The sequence below is a fragment of the Typopeltis vanoorti genome, chromosome 3 (genome assembly GCF_054136105.1).
Source record: "Typopeltis vanoorti isolate ZY-2024b chromosome 3, IOZ_Tvanoo_1.0, whole genome shotgun sequence".
In the NCBI taxonomy this organism is placed as follows: Eukaryota; Metazoa; Arthropoda; class Arachnida; order Uropygi; family Thelyphonidae; genus Typopeltis; species Typopeltis vanoorti.
Window position 1 is genome coordinate 71,686,294 of NC_143551.1, and position 14,802 is coordinate 71,701,095.

The 14,802-nt window shown below is 33.5% G+C and overlaps 1 protein-coding gene across 1 annotated transcript; it reads right to left on the reverse strand.

Moving 5' to 3' along the window:
• Positions 1-1,367: 1,367 nt before the first annotated feature.
• LOC150108256 (venom protein 302-like) lies at positions 1,368-6,914 on the reverse strand. The gene is made up of 5 exons (XM_090415704.1): positions 6,790-6,914; positions 6,549-6,690; positions 3,214-3,267; positions 2,089-2,209; positions 1,368-1,618 (listed from the first exon to the last, which is right to left on the reverse strand). Exons 3-5 carry the CDS (start codon positions 3,240-3,242, stop codon positions 1,469-1,471), a joined length of 300 nt encoding a protein of 99 aa, XP_090271830.1. The 5' UTR covers positions 3,243-3,267; positions 6,549-6,690; positions 6,790-6,914; the 3' UTR covers positions 1,368-1,468.
• Positions 6,915-14,802: the final 7,888 nt, after the last annotated feature.

Genomic DNA, 14,802 nt, shown 5'->3' on the forward strand with positions numbered 1-14,802 from the left:
GAGGAAACAACTATACGCTCATTAGAATAAAAAACCAAAAGGCTAGTTTTCTGGCAATTGAATAGATATTAAATGGATAAGAATCCTATATTTTTATATAGCCAGTAAGTGAAACTCAAGATCGATAACTACGATCTATGAGTTTCAATGCCGAAAAACTATCGCCTTCGCCGATAGTTTTTCGGCATTGAAACTCATAGATCGTAGTTGTCGATCTTGAGTTTCACTTATTGGCTATACAACAATATAGGATTCTTATCCATTTAATAACTATACGCTCAGTTTGCATATTATAAAATGAGGTGCTTGGAGGAACAAAGAAGTTTCAATGATAGTCTTCAAATATATCTTTTCTTACACACACACCCACTTGTTGTTTTAGCAGGAGGTACGCATTTTCTCCTTCATATGTGATCCGCTAATGATATAGTTTCACGTCATTAGCGTCTTATAATTATCTTATTACAATATATCGTATGATATTTTATAGGATATCAGGATCATTTAGAATAGAAAATGAGTATTACACCATAATTATAGTGGATGCCGTTACTTATATAAATATTACTAAATTAATTTGTTTAAGTTAAGGGATATTACATCTCATATCGTTTCTTAGCCGAATAAGAAACTCAGAGTTTCATGCCGAATATAGTAGAAACTATATAAAGTTCGGCGATTCCAAGCGTAAGCAAATACTTGGATAGTGGCACCTGATCCATTTCGTAGTGCAAACTGAGGCAACTCATAGAAAGGGTGGAGCAAGCTCCGATCACTATTTTTGATATTTACCCATAATGTGAACTTAGCTCCAAGGAGCTGTATTTCTGTTCAACATTATGAGAGAAGGTCACTACCCAGACCAGTTTCAACCTTTATTGAGATCTCATCAGTGAGTAAGTAGACCTAGTTAATATCAAGTTTGTAGCGAATAGAACTTAACAACCCTTCTATGAGTATTGCCGAGAGGTGATCTAATTACTAAATTAATAACTAGAAATAATATAAGATAAAAATTATAAATATCTTATTTAAGTTCTTTTGTTATTTTTAATTAAATGGTGGGAAAAGAATTATTACATAAATTAAGATTGTTTTAAAAAATTATTTTGTTTTCTAGAAAATCTTCTAGGTTATTTTCTTTTCTAAATTTTTCCTAAAATAGTCTTTGCATAAAACCCAGTTAGAATGTACAGCACAAACATCCATTTAAATTTGTAACACGATAAAATTATCCATCACAACGGACAACAGCGGATAAATACCCAATGTAATCCACTAGCAAACTGACAATCCTGATTTTTCTCCATAAACGAATAAAAGTGCATTGAAATGTGAGTGTTTTGCAAGGAACTAATAAACATATGGCAACTATAAAGAACTGTTTATTAATGACCTGTAAAATTCTAGATTAGTTTCAGAAAATCCAGTGCTCCAATCATTTTTGAATGCCCTTTGCTACAAGCATTTACGGTGTTGGAATTTTTTTACATATTCCTGTTGCGTTTATTTCGTAATATGCATCTATTGTAGTAGATGGTCGTTCTTTTTCACATACAAGGCCTTTTCCACATTTTCCATAAGTATCCCAAGCACCACCACATATCTCGCCCTCAGCCTGAAAATAAAGTTGAAATAAATAATAAGAGACAGAGAGAGGAATATTACAAGATTGGAAATTAATTGTAAATAGCTTTATAATAACATAACTGATATTTTTTCTGAGGTTTAACGTGCAATAAATCCAAACAGAAAGAAAATAATTTAAATGTGTAAAAAGTTGTGTAAAAAATTAGTAGATTACATCACAAAACAATCAGACTATTATTGAAAATGGTGTGAAAACAAAACTACGTAATGATTTAATTTTTGTTTTTCTTATATTATTTACCAAATGGTGTGAATTAAAAAAAAAGAAACACAGAAACTCATAATAACTTCATAATTCAGAAACATTTAATTATCTTTCACATTTTTTTAAATTTTCAATTTCTTTAAATAATTATTTAGAATAAGCTTAATCTCTGTTGCTAGAATAAAAACTAAAGTTTTGAGCCAATAGCGACAAACTGAATATTTTATACATACTTTGGCACATACTGTACAGCAGTTGCACACATCTAGAGTATAGCCTGCGGGACATTTTTGAGGAGGATCAGGACAGTCTCTTTTTCTCTGTTCGCATGGTACGCATCGTAACGATTGGATGCTAATATAAAAGAATACCAACGTCAATAAGAACGGTATATAAGGAGACAAAGATGAAGGGTGTAACACACATACACACAGATTTCTCATAGCAGTGCAACTGAAGCATAAACACCAGTATTGCAGCACATATTACAAATAATTTATCATACAATACCTCGATAGGAAACGTGCATGTATATGAATTGATCTGAATTTAATAATGAGACTCATTTCCAGAAATATGACGAGATTAAAATTTATTTTGAAACCATTCTCTCAGTAACCACTCCCCAGTACACTCGAGGACTATGCTATCGTTCAACGAATACATTGCTGATCATTCGAAAATTAAATACTCCATTAAATCTTAAAAAAAAAAGGTGAGTTTCACATCACATTCTGGTTCGTAATATATAGGCCTTATATCTTTCTGAATGTGGAATTAATAGAAAGTGCTGAATAGTAATGAAAATAGAAGTCGCTATTAATATTAACATAGCCAAGTATAGGCGTTAATGATAACTGTGATATTTTGTTTTCCAGATGTTCCAACTGATCACTGCTTAGCCTCGTTACCAAATGATACGAAGAAATATTGAAACTAAAATTTATTTAATATAGCCAAAAACTATAATATCTCAGAAAAAAATAAAAGTTCTTTAACAAATAATAAATTTCATTAAAATCCGTGAAGCTAAAACATGGCGCTTTCATTTATCAATGTTTCAACAAATTGACATTAATTGGTGCTTATCCATAGTTTCAAAATTAAAAGTGAATTTTAATTGAGAAGCTCTACACTATTAAATTTCTCTCTCTCTCTCTCTCTCTCTCTCTCTCATTCTCGAATTATTATTAAAGAATAATGAGTGAAGAACAAACGCTCTCATTTTATGTTCATTTATTTAATTAACCCTGTTTTGAAACAAAAAAATGAGTAGCAAAGCTAGACAACCGTATAATAAAATAAAACCAAACAAATAAATGCACAAATGTAGGGAAACGTTTTTACATAATACTCACCTTCCAAGATTGACGAAAATCAAAAACATGCAACATACTAACACTGTCTTCTTCCTGTAATAAGAATAAAAAAAATGACTGCATTATTCACTTAAAATTTAGAAAAATAATAACAAAAATTTAAGGTTTGTATCGTAAATTTGCTGACTCTCTTTTAATGTTTCCTTTGATTCTCTCCCGTCTTTATTTTTTTCTTTATTCGTATGGCATACATAACAAAACATGCCGTATAATACACTGTCATTTTAAAAACATATAAAATTAAAAGTCATTTTAATTTTATTGGTTTAAAAAAAAACAATTAAATTAATTTTTTTTAAAATTGGTTTTTAAAATTCCGATAAAATTAAAAGGCTATATCGATATTAGTGAAATAATTCATAACTTCGGGATTAGCGCTAAAAACGTCCTAGTAACGCTAATTGAGCTAGAGCGATTTGGCAGCCAATCTAACGCTTAGTTCTTCTGGCAGTCAAACAATACTCCCATCTTTTCTAGAATAGATGGGAGGAAATTCTAGAAACCTGCTACAGCTTATGTGATGGCAACTGATTTTTGCTAACCGCATTGTGTATTGTAGCTGTAAACTGCATTTTCCTGCTGAGATTCCGGGAGCGAGGACAAAACCCTCCCACTTCCGTATTAGACCGTCAAAATCATCTTCACCTGAAATGATCCGATAAAGGTGCTTCGCGTCATAGACAAGAATCAAACCCAGATCATTTCCGAAGTAATGGTTTCGTCTATACCGACTGATATACGGAGGCTGAGTATCGTTGGAGGTTTATTAAAGATGTCTTTCTTTAATAACTCGAATAACTCCAGAAAACACTTGGGAAGAAAAACAGATTATCCGTATAAAAAAAGAATGTGTTCAAACACTATGCCTATTTTTAAGTGAATAGAAATGTCATTGGATATAATGACAAACTTTGTCACGTAAGTTATCCGTTTGTTGTTTAGATACATTTTATTTTCCGGGTAGGATACAAGTGTATCATGTACAAATGCAATTGAGGGAAAATCATTAGCTCGGTATTCATAACAGTGCTTCGCAGTAAAAACAACACTAAAAGAAGAAACAACTATTGAATAATTGATTCTACTTTCTAATATTTTGTTGGTTTGCTAACCAAGCATCATCAGAACACAGATAACAATTGTGGTGACACACACCACTGATTAGAATGTTATAGAAACAATTCAAATTGCGACGACTAAAAAGGAACAAATGTCCTAGGAGGAGCCCTCTAGGTAGGCACATTTTAGGAGATTACTTCCTGAAAAAACTGCGAAAGAGTGAATTCAATTCAGAGAAGTGCATACTAATGGGGGTCTTAGAATGGCCTCTCCCAGATCCCAGATGAGGTTAGTATCGGCATCAAAACTGATTCCGATTCTAAAGACAGTCTCAGACCTGCAGCACTTTCGTGTAGCAGAATTGTCTTTTTCCATTTAATTCTGTGAACAGGAATATCCAGAGTATGACACGCAAATCCTAATTTGCCTTCGAGTTGAGTATAGATTTAAATTATATTCTTCTGTTCTTCAATACAGAATTAAGTGGAAGGAGACTCTACTACACGGAAGTCGTAACAGGTCTGAGACTCTATCTTTAGAATCTTCATCGGTTATGATTTCGATTCTAAAAATAGTAATTATTTTTGCATTAATTTGCAACCATAATTACTGTACACTTCACGATGTGCGTGAGGAAGTTAATCCTCTTTTTATTATTTTCCCCTTTGAAACGCTGTTATGAATAACCATTAACATGTGAGCCTTTCTATTAGCATTAGCGCAGTAATACGAATATTTCGAGGGTGAAGGTAAAGGAACAAGTGAATAAATGAAATGGAAAGTTTCAAACATCAGATAAATAAAATTTGAAGAAACAATATCGTTAATTTTCGTTTTGTAAATAACTGATCCACTGATCATGATAATCCTGATCGGCTTCCTCCAGCAACTAAAGAAAATTTGCTTTCGTAAATGTTGATTATGCCAAAAATAACAACAACAAAGTCGATGAAAACCTAAAAGCAAAAGCTAAAATAACGAGAGCTTCCAATGAGGAAATAGATTATTTTAAAAGAGGATACAGCAATCCCTCGATTAGTGCACCTAAGGCGTTCTTTAAAAATAATCGAAAACGCACTCATCGAATACAATAACCTATGGGGAAAAGTATAAATCGTTCCTCAAATTTCTTTTTTGAACCTTAATTTTTTTGATAAAAGAATGAAGGTATGTCTCAGGGCCAAGTTAAAGGAAAACATGGAAGCTGAAAGACAATAAAACATATTGAGAATATAAATTTTATTATTCTGCTTCTTAACAAAGAATTGAGCTAACGCAGTTTAGCGGGCATTTTGTTTCTTTTTTTCATACAACCGACGGTATGGCCCCTATTGCCTGTTCTACTCTTCTGCACATTTTACTGCTTCTCTCTTCATCAGAGTCAGCTTAAAAACTTTGATTGTACGAAAAATATTTTCAAATTGTTTCTGTGAAATCGCTTTTGGCTGACTATCAGTGGTTAAATTTTCTTCATATTTTTTAGGATCTTCCCGCAGCGCATCTAAATTTAGCAGGTCGGAATCACTCAACTTCTCAGAATGAGATTTAATTAACTCTTGGACGTTATCATTGAAGGGGAGAAAGAAATGAAGGACGTACGAATTGGTCGCCAACACGCGAAATCACGTGCTTTATGGATAAAATTTCCCAACTGTTATACAAGCAAAAAGTTACCATTTTAAAAACTACAATGATCATACAAGAGAAGTTAATTTTCCGAAGAGTAATAATAAACAACTCATCCCAGAAGATGGATTGATTACCTATTATCGGAATGGATTCTCCTTTTTGTGACATTAAGTGTCGAAGGGTCTCGAATCTGTGGGCGTACTATAGCAGACGACATAAATTTTGGAGGTAAAAATTTGGAATATTGTATACACATAGTGTACATGGAAGTAGTGTAGTATGCCATTAAAAATAACTTTGTAAAATGTTTTAAATCGGTAACTAAATTATTTCATTCTGGTGAGTGATTTTTTTTAAAATAGTTAGCCATGAAAACTTTATAGATAGAAAATTTTTAAAATCTGTAACATTTATTTTTAAGATGTATATAGGCGCACTAATCGAATTTTAGAAGCGCACTAATCGAATTTGGGTATCGAAAAAAAAAACGCACTAATCGAAAACGCACTAATCGGGGGAGCATTAATCGAGGGATTACTGTATTTCGAAGATTGTAAACGAGTTATTTTAATTTAAAAAATAAAATAAACTCTTCAGTTAATTAAATTAATAATTATAATACTTACTGAATTTTGATATACGTTGATCTTCTGATGGCGTTATTTTGCTGCGGCCTATAGCTCTCGTCTCTAGATATATAGAGCCGAAACGAGTGATTATACGCCCACAGTTGAGAGAACCTGAGCTGGCACAGTTCCAAGAAGAGTCCTGTTGAAGGGGAGAAAGGTGTAAGGTGATGTAAGTAGTCTTCACCAACACACGAAATCACCTGCTTTATACGAAAACTTTCCCAACTGTTATACTTACCAATTGAAAAAGTAAAATGCGTATAAAAGAAAACGAATTTTCGTCGTGTAATAATAAACAACTCATCCACAAGACGGATTGATTAACCTACTATCGGAATGGATTCTTCTTCTTCTGTCATGCGCAGAAGTGTCGCGAGGTCTCCCATCCGTGGTCGAACTTTAGCTGTGACTATTATCAGCTCAACTTTCTATACAACGTGCATCCTGTATGTGGGATCCATTCATTAAAACTCTGAGATTTTAGTAATAAAAATATCTAAAATAAAAACACAACAGAAGCACGAAATCTGTTATGCTCTTTTTGCTGTTGATCAAATTTATAACAAATGCCATACTATCGCGTGCATGTGATAACACAATGGTTTATAGTTTTATTTTCATAATGTTGATAACATAATTTATATTTCTAAAAAAAAGGGAAAAAAATGTAATCATCGTTATTAGCAAAGTTCTATTAACATCTGCGCTAGCTGCTCGAAACTGAAAGTGTTAGACTCGGAATTTGTCATTTGGAACAGAATACAAACAAATCTGAAATCCTCTCCCGTTATATTAATGCGATAGCAGAGTTGCAAGAAATTAGTTGTTTGGTAAAGCGATAAATATGGGCACACAGCATAAAGAACTTTGAAAAACAGAACTATTACGTTGACCAGAGTTATAAACAGGAAGGTGTTAATTTTTACAATACTGATCTCAGAACCTCCTAGTATATGCTAAAAATTTCATATGTGTTAACACTAAATATTAGCATGCATGTTAACACTAAATTGATTGCTGCCGTTAATAAGTACAATTCTTTAGTTTCCAAAATAAATGTTATTTCTTAAACCGAAAAAAAATATACGCTAACGTCTTTCAAAGCAGAAAAAATAAATAAAATTTTCAGTGAATATTAAATATTAAATGATTTTTTTCCTTCGTTGCTATTAAAAGAACCAAGATTTGAAAAGAGGGGAGTTTTGTCATGTTTAGTTTCGTAATCACAGTTAAGAAATTATTCAAGATCTCAACTGAGCTTTGTGTACTGCTTGATTATTATTATTATTAACAAGACTTTTTTCTGTTGTTTTTGTCCTTACCTTCAGATTTGAGACTGAGGAGTCAATCGTCTGTGTGAGACTGGTACACCATTACTATTTCTGATCGCCGGCCACAAAATGTAAAATGAGCTCGGTATTTCTTCAATCTGCTAAAGATTCTATTTTTTTTTAAATTTAATTATTTGGAATTCAAATGGAAATGTTACCAAGTAATTCTACTTTCTACAGTTTAGAAATTGATCACTGAAATACAAGTCCCCTGACACAATTCACATATTAGTTATTTCGTTGAACACGAGATGGCGTAACAATTAAAGGCAGAAAGTATATCACATTTTATGAATTGTAATTTATCAAAAATGCCTTTTCTTTAATAAATAATAAAATAAAATAACTGAAACTCCAAACAAAAATTAAATAATCGACAAAACGCAATTGTTTACGAACAACAAGTCATTTATTTGCGTATGATGATAATTATTGTAAACAATGTAAAAATTATGTCTAGAGTATTTGTGGTTACAATATACCTGTAATAATAAGTATCATTTCTTTTGGTCATTTTTAATCACACAGTAGCATATAGACCAAAGAAAGATAGAAGTTACAGCATTTTAACATGTGTATAATTGTATTTAAAAAATAACTATGACACAAAAGAAAGAATCCATTAATAATGGGATATACATTTAAAAATATAACTGTCCTTTTTAAAAGAAAAATATTAGTAAAAATGAATATGGACACGAGTTCTTCATTAAACTGCCGACCTGGTTGGCATTTGTGTTCAGTCATTGCTATTCCATATGAGTATAGCAGGAAATCGATTTTACTCTTTTGTACTGCACTGATTATAATCTTTTAGTTCCTTTTCTGCCTGCATGGGTTGTTATCGTGTTTCTTAAAATAATCTCACATAATTCCATATAGATTAATGTTTTCATGTAGGAGCCATCTTTAGTTTTCTTTCTTGCTGTTATCTTGTTTATTGTGTTCATATTTTATATGGCTCTTTCAATTTACATCAGCATCAAAGGGAAGTCTAAGGCATCTTGTTGTTTTTCCACCTGGGTGATGGTTTTAGTTTTAGGATTAGCACTTTGCGCATAGGAGGATGGATGTCGGATGGTGAGATTCTGAGTGTCCTTGGATTGTGTTGGTGTGCTTGGAATATCGTCATCTTTATTTCGTCAGAGTTTTCAGTGTGTGTAAGCCGTTTATGTAAGCTGGTAATCTGATTAATATCGTTTTGTAAATTTTCGTAAGCTGAGTTTGCATCATTATGGATCCGTTATGATAGATACTGCGTCCCATAGCCGTCTCTTAATATTGGAAGATCTTACTTTATGATGAGAGTTGGTTAATGTTATGCATGTGTATGAGGAACAAAATTGGAAAGAGAGAGAGAGAGTGGAAGCATCGGGAGTCCACTGCAAGTATCTCGACTGCGGGTGGCACTTGCAGTTGACTCCCTCCGCTTCCATTTCAGTATGATGCTGCTGATTGTTGACTTGAGATGGCCCATTTTATCAAGAATTTGACGAACGCATAGGCCTAAAACATGACATCCTATCACAACACCTCTTTCAAACTCCATAATTTCCCTTCGCAGTCATTTCAGCCAGACACAGCTGCACTGGCTTTGGAGCATTATTCCCCCAATTCATAGCGGCTTCAAGCACGTATCTCGTTACATGGCACGATGCACCTTGCCCATTGGGACTGTGCGGTAACTTCTTTCCAATTAGTATATATCGTTATTATCCGCAATTTGACTTCGTCGAGAAATTTTTGGATATTTAATTTGAGTTGGATGTTACAGAATTTAATATCTAAAAAAAGTGATCTTGTTTGGTATTGTTTTACTTTCAGTGCGTATATTGTCCTACATACTCTAATTTATAACTTACATCTTTTTTCTGCTAATATTTCCTGCTGAATATTCTTATTCGACAGTCGCGTTTCTGAAGTGCTGTATTGTTGTAAGTTTGACCTTTGGTATGGTTAACTCTTTGTTTTCTACGGATATCACTCTGTTAATACAAAAAAAAAAACTTTATCATTTATATATTCCTTCCGATAAGTCTGAACTAAGTTAGTACGTATTTCGAATGCTTGCTGTTGATGTAGAGAATAGACAGTTCTTTCCTTAGGAAAGCCTGCTTTTCCCACATGGTTTTCGCATTCAGAATGTTGTATTCCAGACTGATTGGGTTTCCTTGATAGTATGCGTTCACTTGTAGTCGTATACTATTATCTTCCTTACGATGCAATTAATGTTCCTTTTAATAATCTATCATCCTATTTAAATCTTTGATTTCAACTGCATTAGCTTTGAATCTTGTTTCTTTTTAGGAGCATTTTGGCATTCTTACTGATCGAAACTGTTAGTGTTGTTTTTCTTGTTTATACATTTCTTATCTGGTAGAATAGGTTCTGGTAAATTGGAATTAAATATTCTACGATAGGTAGATTGGGATTTAGTCCCTAAGCTAAGTTTTCTTTGTAAATGTTATTATTATAATGCTGTTTGTTTTTATCAGGTGGTCTGTCCAGACCTCATTGTAGAACCTACAGAACGTTTACAATGGTTAAAGTTATTTATTAACTGTTTTAACCGATGGAGAGATTAGTCCTCTCTCCTAATATTGCATTTTATTGTTTCAAAGGTAGTAGTTAGGGAGTACAACACAACATCTCGCTGATCAGATGCCAGGTTTATTTTACATCGTTTGTGCTGAAGTTCGTTTTTTCTCTATAGAAAGTTTATTTCTTGCGTATTTATTAAAAGAGAAAGAATGCAGTAATAATGGGAAAATATATTTTAAAAATATAACGCCATCCTTTTGCAGAAAAACATTGATAAAAATGAATAATGGACTCGAGCTTTTCATTAAATTTCGTGCCTAGTTGGCATTTGGGTTCTGTCATTGCGATTCGCTATGATTATATCAGGAAATCAATTTTACTGTTTTGTACAGCAATGATTGAAATCTTTTAGTTCGTTTTCTGCATGCATAGGCTGTTATCGTGGTTCTTAAAATGCTTTCACATAATTCCATACAGATTAATGCTTTCATGTAGCAGCCATCTTTTAGTTTGCTTGCTTGCTCTTATCCAGAATTTACTGTGCTGATAATTTATATGGCTATTCCAGTTTCGATCAGCATCAAAGTGAAATCCTAGGTACCTTGTTCTTTTTTTTCTTTCACCTGTGTGATGATTGTAATTTTAGGATTAGCACTTTGTGTATAGGAGGATGGATGTCGGATGGTGACATGCGTGCTTCTAAATCTCGTGAACTTTATTTTTTTTTTCACAGAGTTTTCAGTGTGTAAGACGTTTTCGGTTAGCCAGCTGCAAACCAGATTAATATCGTTTTGTATATTTGTGTAGGCTTAGTTGACATTATTATGGATGCGTCCATCCGTAATGACGGCTACGGAGTCAACTGCAAGTACCACAGACGTGGGGGGGCACTTGCAATTGACTTTCTGCACTTCCATGTCAGTAGGGTGTCACTGATTGTTGACCTAAGATGGCCCAATTTATCAACAATTTGCCGAACAGATAGGACTTCAACATGTCATGCTATCACAGCACCTCTTGGAAACTCCGTCAGTTCCCTTCTCACAGCCATTTCAGCTAGACACAGTTTCATTGACATGGAAGCATCTTATTCCTCAAATTTATACAGGCTATAAACACGTGACTCGATACATGGCACGATACGAAGCCAGCGAGGATGTTCGGTGACATCTTTCAAGTTGTATGTCTATTATTATCAGGTATTCGGCTTCCTCGAGAAATATTTGGGGGTTTAATTTCAGTAGGATGTGACAGAACTTAATATCGAAAAAAGAAGTGATCTTGTTTGGTATTTTACTTCAACGCATATATTGTCCTACCTACTCTAATTAATAGCTTAATATTTTTTTCTGCTAAATTTTTTCGCTGAAATTTATAATTCGACAGCCTCGTTTAGTTTGTTCTGAAGTGCTGTATTGTTGTAAGTTTGGCCATTGGTATGGTTAATTCCTGCTTATGTATGGATATTTCTGTTAACAGAAAAAATATCAATATCGTCTCTATATTCCTTCAGATAAGCTTGAACGCTGTTAGTACGTATTTCGGATGCTTGCTGCTGATGTAAGAATAGACAGTTTTTTTCCCTTCAGAAAGCCTGCTTTTCCTACATGGTTATCGCATTCAGAATGTTGTATTCCAGACTGATTGGGTCTGCTTCATAGTATGCGTTCACTTGTGGTGGTAGGCTATTGTTTTCCTTACAGCGCAATTAATGTTCCTTTTAATGATATATCATCCTATTTAGATCTCATAAGGATATGACTGCAACTGATTATCTATGAATCTTGTGTCTTTTTGGCAGCATTTTGAATTCTTACCAGAAACTGGTGGTGTTTTTTTTTTGTTTTTGTTTTTTTCTTTTTTTCTCTTGTTTATACTTTTCTTGTCTGGTAGAAACTGGATTTATGTACAAGGATAAATAGATCGGGATATGATTGTGGGTTGCATTTAGATCCTAAATTAAATTTTATTTGTAAGTCATTGTTATTATACTACTTGCTTTCATCAGGTTGTCTTTTTCAGGTCTATTTGAGAATCAGTACGATTTGGAGCAGACGTCACACCTCATATTGCCTGAAGCAAACAAAATCATGAAGTTACGAATCTCGAATACAATATGCTATGGAATCATTAATGATCTACACAAATAACTACCCAAAATATGCTTTAAAATGCACAGAGATATTCTACACGTTTTTAGGATTCTGCACACCAAATGTTTATGAAGAAAACTGTCTGATGCCAATGATTTCTAAGCCTTCTTAGATTTGGTTAATTGTAGGAAACAGTTCTGCTTCTTTTATGATGAGAAACGACAATATCTTATTTTCTTGTGGTGACAATGGAGGGTCGTACTTTTCGACTGGAGGGATAATTTTCTGTAGTTCTACGATAAGGTGTACTAAGGTTAAAGTTATTTACTAACCGTTGGAGAGGTTTGACCTGGTCCATATTATTGTATTCTATGATTTCAAAGGTAGTAGCTAGGGAGTACAATACAGCACCTCGTTAATCAGTTTCCAGGTTTGTTTTAGATCATTTGTGCACAGGTTCATTTTTTCTCTGTAGAAAGTTTCCTTTCTGTGTGTTTAATGTCTGTGTTGTATGATTATTCCGTGTTCTTAATATAATTCTTTCTAAAACTGTAAGTTGTTTACATACAGTATCTTTTCTTTGTATATTAAAGATCATGTTCTGCGTTACCCAAGATTATGTCTTGTCTGTGTCCTATTTTGATTTTCTTTATAGCCTACTTATATATTTTCTATATCTTGAGTATTCACTATTTACAGAATCCGTTAATATCTTTTTTTTTTGAGTCAGTTGTTCTTATTTCTTCGTTAATTCTTTCATGTCTAAAACGATTATTATGAATTTCTAATTAATAACGCAGTTAGTAATTAGTAATTAGTAACGCAGAAAACTAATAACGGAGTAGCGTTTAAGTAGCCATATATAATTCACGACTTATTTTTTAATGTTATTAACAACAACACCAAACAATTTATGGATGTTTTATGAACTGCTTATATTTCGCTGAATTTCAAATCAGCATCATCAGAGCACACTACATTTGTACCTGCGACAGTGAGTGAGTGAAACAATACAATTTTCAAGGGACAAAAGATCTAAAGTCCTATTTTGGCGCCCTCTAAAGGAAAACAACACCATCTATGCGGGAGTTTCTCTTAGAATGACAGTTTCCCAAATTTTTGGCAAATTAATGCAACCATATTTGTTAAGGTTGGGAGAATCCTTCAAAGACATTGCTGACTTAAAAAATAATCTTCCAGATCAGTAACGCTGAAAAGAAAAAAGATAGCCAAAGTATTGATGAAACATGGCCTTCGCACCACTTTCAAACCTCACGTCAAACACAGGATTAGATGGAAGAAAACGAATGTTCTAAATAGCACATTCGTTTTCTTCCATCTATTCCTGTGTTTGACGTGAGGTTTGAAAGTGGTGCGAAGGCCATGTTTCATCAATACTTTGGCTATCTTTTCTGATGTACTTCTAACATACGGAATAGAAATGGTCATGTTGTGTTCTTGTGTATAACGGGGAGGGGGGGGGAGTAGGGATTATAGCCGTTGACTGAGAACATATGGCACAGATATTTGAGTTCTGTGGTCAGAGCTGTATCGTTTGAACAAATGGCTCTGGCTCTAAATGTTTTTAAAATGCCGTACTGTTGGACTGGATGATGATGTGATTGTTTATGTTGTAATTATCTTCCTGTGTGTGTGTGTGTGTGTGTGTGTGTGTGTGCGCGCGCGCGCTCTGTAAATGGAAGAAGATAGTGATCCAACTGAAAGGCGGGTGACTAATGTGTCAAGAAATGCTAAACAGTTATTCGACTATTTTTCTACTGTGAAGTGTATTTTGGCTGTTTAGGTAGGTGATAAACGCATCCAAAGTGTCTTGTCCATGGGGCAGATGGCAAACACATCATCTACATATCGTAACCACACCAGTGGTTTTGTATGTAGCTGTGGTAAGTACTTTGTTTTCAAAGTGTTCATATAAAAATTTGCTAATAGGGGAAAAGGGAGTAACCTATAGTAGTGCCATTAATCTGTTTATAGATTTTTCCTCGCATGTAAAGTAACCTGCATGATTATTTAAATAGTAAGTTTAAATAATTCAAAAGTATCAGAGGGAAATTTAGACTCGATTAAATGAAGAGTGTCTCTAAGTGGTACATTGGTAAATAAAGAGGTGACATCGAAACTAACCATTATGTCTGAATTTTTTAGGATAAGATTTTTAACCAATGTTTTGAAATGGACTGAATTTTTTACAAAAGTAGAGGAGTTTCCAGTAAGGGGAACAAGCGACTTGGATTAATGATGGGCCAGTTTATACGTGGAACTATC